The 8,356-nt window shown below is 35.3% G+C and overlaps 2 protein-coding genes across 2 annotated transcripts; one reads left to right on the forward strand and one right to left on the reverse strand.

Annotated features, from left to right (window-relative positions):
• The first annotated feature begins 354 nt into the window (after window positions 1-354).
• LOC125867853 (peroxidase 6-like) lies at window positions 355-1,397 on the forward strand. The gene has a single exon (XM_049548444.1). It carries the CDS (start codon window positions 375-377, stop codon window positions 1,380-1,382), a length of 1,008 nt encoding a protein of 335 aa, XP_049404401.1. The 5' UTR covers window positions 355-374; the 3' UTR covers window positions 1,383-1,397.
• Window positions 1,398-2,492: 1,095 nt separating this feature from the next.
• Window positions 2,493-8,040, reverse strand: LOC125867846 (chaperone protein dnaJ 16). The gene is made up of 12 exons (XM_049548439.1): window positions 7,636-8,040; window positions 5,977-6,100; window positions 5,668-5,750; window positions 5,451-5,562; window positions 5,270-5,374; window positions 4,609-4,659; window positions 3,885-3,974; window positions 3,677-3,785; window positions 3,436-3,584; window positions 3,300-3,353; window positions 2,951-3,180; window positions 2,493-2,877 (listed from the first exon to the last, which is right to left on the reverse strand). The coding sequence occupies exons 1-11, from the start codon at window positions 7,770-7,772 to the stop codon at window positions 2,956-2,958; spliced, it is 1,239 nt and encodes a 412-aa protein (XP_049404396.1). The 5' UTR covers window positions 7,773-8,040; the 3' UTR covers window positions 2,493-2,877; window positions 2,951-2,955.
• Window positions 8,041-8,356: the final 316 nt, after the last annotated feature.

An 8,356-nucleotide genomic window follows, 5' to 3' on the forward strand; every position in this document is an offset into this window, starting at 1 on the left:
TGGAACAAATTACACCTAATTTTGACTCATGTATCCGAGATACACGTATCCAAAATACGAATTCTAGTAAGAGTAATTTGCTCCTAAACTAGTGAGATTTGTATCGTTTGCTCTAATATAAATTATTACTATTAATTAATGGCATGGACAATTAAACAAGAAGGAAAGGAGTAAACACCGGACCTTCAAACAATTTTTAGACCTCTATTTTATGTTTGTTGCATGCAAAATATTGCCTATCTCAAATTTCAAACGTCATTAAACATAATTAATTTACACCTCTCTTATTCTTAGCCCCCAAAAAATCCAACAAAAATACACTAGAAGCCTTTTTTTTTCATTTGCTTTCTCACAAATTCTCTTTCAATAAAGTCATGGCATTACCACTTCTCTCAATTTTCCTTTTTTCATCTCTAACCTTATTTTCTCTTACAGAATCCAAACTCAATGTTGACTATTACAACAAAACATGTCCTCAATTTGAAAAAATCATCCAACAAATCGTCGTCGATAAGCAACTCGCGGCCCCCACCACCGCGGCTGGGGCCCTCCGCCTCTTCTTCCACGATTGCATGGTGGGAGGATGTGACGCGTCGTTATTGATTTCCTCAAATTCCTTTTCCCAAGCCGAGCGTGACACGGATATCAACCTCTCCCTCCCGGGGGACGCTTATGATGTTGTCACACGTGCAAAGACTGCATTAGAACTCCAATGCCCTGGCATTGTATCTTGTGCAGATATTTTAGCTGTTGCAACTCGTGACTTGATTACAATGGTTGGAGGTCCATTTTACAAAATTCGCCTAGGGCGAAAAGATAGCTTTGAATCGTACGCAAAAGATGTTGAAGGACATATTGCTAGGCCTAACATGACTATGGACACAATAATTAATATGTTTGCATCAAAAAATTTAAATGTACAAGAAATGGTAGCATTAATGGGTGCACATACAATTGGATTTTCTCATTGTTCGGAATTTAGCAAGAGATTATTCAAATTTAGTCAGACGTCAGAATTTGATCCTACTATGAACCCTACATATGTGCAAGCGTTACAAACCTTGTGTGGGAATAACACGAAGGATATGGCTGCGTTCAATGACGTGATGACACCTGGCAAATTCGACAACATGTATTTCATAAACTTGCAAAAGGGGCTAGGGTTATTGGCATCTGATCAAGCTATGATTTATGACCAAAGGACAAAGCCATTTGTGGAGCTTTATGCAAAGGATCAAGATGCATTTTTCAAGGCATTTGCACATGCAATGGAGAAAGTGAGTGTTTATAAAGTTAAATTAGGGAAAATGGGAGAGGTGAGACGTAGATGTGATGTTGTGAATCAATTACAAGTAAATCCAAACAAGAAAATTGGTAGTTAATTAATTAATTAGGTTGATTATTACTATTGATGAAGAAAGATTATCATCTCAAGACATGTTTTAGTGTCAAGGTGCTTTTGGATTATAATATGTATAGTTTCCATAGAACATTATATGTATTATTATTATGTTCCAATGTGAACATTTTTGACCTCTTGTAATTTCAACATTTGGCTATAGAAAATGTCTGCATTGTCTAAAGAATTAAAGACTCCATTTATTTAAGTCATTGATCTCGTATTTATATAAAGATGAACGTATTAATCACATATTTACAAACATGATTGTATCAATCTTGCAAGTGTGGGAATAGTTATCTCACGTAAATATGGAATAGCTAATTCCACCATTTTAATACGTATGATGGGATAAAATAATTTTGGAATTAATTAATATCAATAACGAAATGTGGGATAATATAATCTCACATTTTAACTTGAAATTATTATCTTTATCCCACCAACTAAACGACTTCGCAAGTGTTTTTTTCTTTTCGTTGGTTTGTTTGTTACTAATTGCACAGACCATAGAATAACACCAGCCTGTTGTATAAAGTAGATATTTCAACGACAGAAATGTCCATAAATCATGTATCAAGTCGAAATCCACACATCAATTGTTCCAATTTCAATCAAGATTTTAGTCATTTTTTGTCAATCACTACTAAAAGATCCAATCTTGTAATATGTTTGCATTATATGATTGAGACAGAAATAATTAGCTACTCAAGATACACATTTACCCTTTTCGAATTTCTGAAATTGAAATTAGACTTTTATCAAACTTGTTTCATATCAGATGATGACATGTTAAGAGCTCATCAATTTAGACTTTATCGACTTATTTCACATCAAATGACATCTTAAGAGCTCAACACCTCACCTCAGATGTGTGTGGGGAGGAGGGGGGGGGGGGTGTTGTTGAACATGGGGTGACAGGCTGACAACTCCTAGACTAGCATGAGTTTTGCCAGCAACAAAATCCAATATAGCTTTTGGCAGAATCTAGTTGGTCTATTATATATTCCATCAAAGTTTTCAGAGACTCCCAAGAAACTAATAAAAAGATGTAAATGCTGACTTATAATATACATATTAGGCATCTGAGGACAAAAGAGCAACAATCTTGTATCTTTCACTTTTTTGTATTTAGTTCTTTGTCTGAACTAACAAAAGAACCAACTTTTTTTACCACTTAAACACACACACACACACACACACAAGCATAGCACATTCAAGAAAGACTAGTGATTGAATAATGCAATTTACATGTGTGAGTGTTCAAGGAAAGAATTTTACAACAGAATTTTTCGTGTACTTCCCGTGTCAACACCATTCCATAAATAACAATATTTCAGCGTAATAGTGATATGGCTAGTTACTGCAATGGAGTCCCACTGAAAGAATTCTTTAAGTCCTGCAACAGGTTTGTTGCTTGGACTAATAGGAATTGTACCTCTGCAACTACTCATTCAGTTCCGTTGTTTCTCTATAAACTGCATGTAAAATAGAAGTATAAATGTATAGCAGTCGAAAGGAAGTGATCTGATACAACAAAAAGAAGCTCACCCTAATTAACAAGCTTTCCTTTTATCAACTTTTAAGGGAATGTTGAACCATTTCTTCTTCTTCGTTCGGTCTCTTAAAGACTTCTTTTCTTTTACTGGGCCATCTTCACTGGCTGCCTTGGATCCACCTTTGTTCTTACTTCGATTGCTACTACTACTACTACGTTTCATCACAGGAAGACTCGTATAGGAAGCATGAATTTCATTGCGGTCCTTAAGAAGCTCATCAATCTATTGATTAGCAAAGAAGTTGAAACAATAATTTAACTTTTTTCCTAGGAATATAAAATCACTTCAAATAGGTAAAGAAATTAGAGTTGCAGATGAAGTTCACAAAGCATCTAACTTACAGCTTGCATTTCTTGAGCATATCTACTTGTCATCTCAGTAAATTGTGTTAAGACCTGTCAATTAAAAGAAGGAACCAATAAGATCAAAGAAACATAAAGAAAGAGATCGCCAATTAATGAACGAAGGAGCACAGACCTCCCTATATTCTGTTTCAAACTTAGACAGTTCCACTCTTTTTGACAAAATCTGAGCTTCTACTGCTCTAAGATTCTCTTTTTCCTCGGTAAAAGGTTCAGCGCAGACCACTTCAATGGTGTAGCTCACACTTTTAAAAAAATTGTCACCTGCAAAAGTCAACCAGGAAATAGAGAGAGGTGCTGAGTATCATATTTCCATTGAATTGCATTGAAAGTTCAGATTGGCAAGGGAAAGATACCATAAATTGCAAAAACATGTGTGCCAGCTTTGAGCTCAGTTATCTCGCATGGTTGAAATCCATCCAGTTTCTTGAAAAATGCAGAGTCCGGATCCTTTGTGGCTGCTGCCTATATATTAGCTCAAGCAGTAAAATAATGTGAACACATGGACACAAAACTGAAGAGGAACGTACAAAAAATTGACATTATGCATAGATATAAACTCACCGATGTCTGGGTTTGATCCATGTGATATACTGGGAAACCAAGAAAATACATGCCAGCGGATGTGACTTTCCCTGTTTTTGAACTATCTTCCTGCAAAGAAGTCTCAATAAATTTACAGCAGATATTAATGAAGTACTGCCAGGATCATAAACCAGATTAGCATCAACAATGATAGAGGATATTTGGCAACCGATGGATTGTGACTAATCTGAGGACAGATGGCGTAGCTTATATGAGGGTATGAAAATCGGATGCAGCAAAATTGAAAGAACGTGAACTCAGCATAAGCGGCAGAAAAGTGAATTGAGAAACTTTATTCCCCATCTGGAGCCAACCCTTAGGAACAACTGCAGAAGTGCAGCCCTCAAAACCCGGGGATGATGGACCCTCCCCTGACCCCTCCCCACTTATATAGTAGGCTTAGTTCGCTTGGCGTAGGGCCTGAACTAGTGGCTTAAGCTACAAAGCCCCCCGATCTTTGTCGAGTGAACTTCAGCCTGGGGGCTAATGAGAAACTTATTATTGTTGCTTAAAAAGGATCTTTTAGGACTAGACATAAACTTCTTGATTCGAACAGAGAACAGATATCCATATCCACATATTTATAAGAAAAAAAGGAGCTCATTGTGCTCTTCAAGCCTAAACTACCATGAAATTTGAAGTGTGATCCTAGATTACTTGACCACAATAAGGAGCAAGCAAAAGAACGGAAAGAGATTCGAACCTGTAATGCAAGGCTTAGTCCACCATTTTCTTCTTGGTCAAAGTACAATAGCTGCAGACACGCAATTCAAATTACCAAACTGTGACAAACTCAAAACAGATCAACACAGTGGAAAAAATTGAGTTGATCCAAAAAACAAATTGAAGTAACTAGATCATATTATAATCAATGATGGAAATCATAGTATGATACTCTCAGATGAGGAAAGAAGGTCTGCTGATGCTGGGTTGTCATATTAATATAGTCTGAAATCAGTATCACTCTACTTGATGATTCGGTACAAAAGAGAATATCGAAAGCATCTAAGAATTTGTGTCTATCAAATGATTTATCAGGGAAACAAAAGAGTGCCCATCTGAGGATGGATATATTTGGAAATATCCTAGAAGCACACTATTAAGCCACTAACTAGGCTAAATATAAATTATTGCTAAGTGACACAAATAAGTCTTTAAGTCTGCACATGCAACAGTAAACCTAGGAGTCCTTTATTAGTAATGTAGCAGTCTTCCAGTAGAAAAAGCTCTCCACTTTTATTCGCCAACTGACCAAAATGAATTTTCTATCATCAGAATTCTGAGTCCAAGTACCAAGCATTTGGTTGAACAAATATACACAATAAAGTAAACCTAAGCATATTTGGCTTTAGATTTTGACGAACCTTAAATTTGCTTTTTTCTCGTGAATGAACTCGGCAAACAAGGCCCCCTTTCGCTTCCTTTTCTGTTATTGTAACAGAGTAGAAGTGAGCAGACTGTTTCTCTACCTGTTAAGAAGAAGATAAGAACTTCTGCAGTATTTACATTTGAACAAGAATGAATGACAAAGATTTAGATAGATACCTTCTTACACAAAGGTTGCCCAAGTGGAAGTGGTTGAATAGATACTGAACCATTTAAGGCTTCCTCTAGAACAGTTGCAGAGACTGTGGTTTTTATTGGTACACCAAGCTTACTGCTCATAATGAAATAACAAAAAACACATTATGGAGCATAAATTTCATGAGAAGTCTGAATTTAACAAGAAGGAACATAAAGATTACAAGCAACATATACTGACCTAAAGAGTGCAGCAAACATAGTATTCACGGTTCCCAAACTTGACAGATCAAGCTCCAAATCTTGGCTTTCTGACTCAACAGCCTGTTTAAATAATACTTCGATTAGGCAGATCACCAGCATTCTCATTTTTTTTCTAGTAGGGAGAATGCACAAAGAAAGTCTAACTCCTAATCGATAGATAGAGACTTAAGATAAAGAGCACTACAAAATTCTAACAGAAACAAATTATCAACCAGAAGGCATCATATGCTTAGGGTAACTAATTTAACTTCTTGCCCTACAGATTATACTGAGGAAATTAAACAACCTCAAAGCCAGCTGAGTCATATTGACGCCTTTTATCTTGATCAGATAAAATGTTATATGAAAAGGTGACCTCCTTGAACATGTCTGCTGCTTTAGGGTCATTTGCATTCTTGTCAGGATGATACCTACAATATACAAAAGTGTCAGCAGAAGAGAAAACAATATAACCTCCATCAGACGAAGGATAATAACTTGCATCCTGATATATACAAAAAGGACTTAGAATCACAAACTGTGATGGAGTACTACTTCTCAATTCTCATGAAAGCAATATTTTAAAAATTAGTTGTTAATAGTTTTACAAACATTTCTGTGATAATTTCCAGTCATCCAGAACCAACTTTGTGACTGTTGCCATGGAAATATTTTAGAACTTTGATGTATCAACCTCAAAGGTAACTTTCAGAAACTACCATACACTGAAGCTATAATGAGTAATGAGAAAGATAAGACTAACAAAAGATCAATGTAAGGAAGACAACAAATTATGGATTACAAATTTTTTCCTATAGAATCAAATTCAAACTAATTCTCAAGTATAACTGAAACGATACCATTTCCAAACGAACTCACTTGCTGAAATATTAAACTCTTCCAGAATCCTGATCAAAACTACCACTTCTCCCTTGATTCCAAATCACAAAACAGCAAAAATAATTCTTGGACAGTTCTTTTTTTCCTCTTGAATTTAACAACACAAGAACATTAAGGAAAAGATCTTTAGTTCCCCAAATTTAGTTACTTTAGAGGCAGGTTGCAGACCTAAAACTAAGAAAATAATTCCCACTCAAATTCTGTAAACAGGTTGAAATTTCAAATGAATGAAAGAAATTGCACAGCGGATTAAAAGAAAAACAAAGAAAGGCAAAAGCTCTTATCTGGTAACAATAACACACTTTATAGGAAACAAGCTAGCACCCCTTTCTACAAAATTTTCCTCAATTTTTTTCTTCTAAAAACAAATCCTCAGAAACAACAGAGCTTCAGTATTGATGCATCATAACACTTACTGCTAACATTTCTATATAACTAAGCCTACAGAGCTACCATTCCCAAGTAAAGTTATTTTATTTATCACAGGGGTAATAGCAACAACACATATCACAAAATCTAAAACTTTCTCCCCTTTCCACTCTTTTTTTTGGGCAATAACCGTGATTTCCCAAACAGCTTGTACACACCTTGAATAATTCCACCGGATACATCTCACCACTCACCAACAAAGTAACATGTACCACGTAACTCAATGCACCTCGACTAATTCTACAAGATACATGTCACCTCCAACCAGCAAACATGTACCAGGTAACTCTACGCACCTTGACTAATTTCGCGGGATACATATCACCTCTCACTAACAACATGTACAAACATGTACGAGGAAACTCTATCCACCAAGCCTAGAACATATAGGAAGAAATCAACCAGTGTTTTGTCTCTGCTGATACCTCATAGTGCTCAACCCACTTCATTGACCACTAGGCTACACCCTTGAGTGCCCCTTTTCTTCCACACTTCAGACACCCCAAAAGACAAAAGATGCAATAAAATTAAAACAACACAACATGGATTTTCAAGAAAACACTTCTACAATACCAAAACCAAAAGAAATTACATAAAAGATCAAAACTTTAATCAAAAGGGTAAAAAATTAACATACTTCAAAGCTAATTTCCTGTAAGCACTTTTGATTTCTTGATCTGTAGAATTCCTGGAAACACCTAAAACCTCATAAGGATCTCTCCTTAGAGGCTTTTCTGCCTCACCCTTCTCTGATTTTGACTTATGCCCTGGCATTCTTCTTCTTCTTAGCACACACTTCAAGGTGACAACTTTAGTTTTTTTTTTTCAAAAATTTCAAGAAAACACTAATGTTATTTCATAAAGATCGAAACTTTAACCTTAGAAACTGTTAATTCTCTCATACCCAAATCAAATTTTCCAAGAAATTTTTCTGGGAAAATCTTGGGGTATTCGAAAACCCTAAAAATGGAAACCTGAGGTTCCAAGCTGGAAGAGAGCTGTGTGTAAGGAGAGAAGACTTTTGATTTTTGTTTAGAGAGATAAAATTTTCAAAATTTTCAAAGTTTGTATACTGTTCTTGCTATTATACGCAGTGGATATATTGCGCCACTGTATGAGTCTGATTGGGCACGTGCGACTCATATGTCCAAATTAATTTAAATGTGTTTTTAAATTATTTTAAAATTGTTACCGTCAAATCAATAAATACAATTATTAATTTAATTGTTATCAATTTTGATTTGGTTATTTGATTATTAATTACACATAAAAATAAAATCAAAAGACAAGATGAGAAAAAAAAAACATACTTATTTGGAATACTTTTTATTTGGGAATTTAGTTCTTTTGTAAAGAAA

This window comes from Solanum stenotomum, chromosome 6 (genome assembly GCF_019186545.1).
Source record: "Solanum stenotomum isolate F172 chromosome 6, ASM1918654v1, whole genome shotgun sequence".
Lineage (NCBI taxonomy): Eukaryota > Viridiplantae > Streptophyta > Magnoliopsida > Solanales > Solanaceae > Solanum > Solanum stenotomum.

Coding starts and splice junctions, on each gene's coding strand:
- LOC125867853 (XM_049548444.1), top strand. CDS start 375: ATGGCATTACCACTTCTCTCAATTTTCCTTTTTTCATCTCTAACCTTA.
- LOC125867846 (XM_049548439.1), bottom strand. CDS start 7,772: ATGCCAGGGCATAAGTCAAAATCAGAGAAGGGTGAGGCAGAAAAGCCT. Junction 5,563..5,667: donor ATGTTTGCTGCACTCTTTAG/GTCAGTATATGT, acceptor CATTATGAGCAG/TAAGCTTGGTGTACCAATAA. Junction 4,660..5,269: donor GAGAAAAAAGCAAATTTAAG/GTTCGTCAAAAT, acceptor GCGTGTCTGCAG/CTATTGTACTTTGACCAAGA.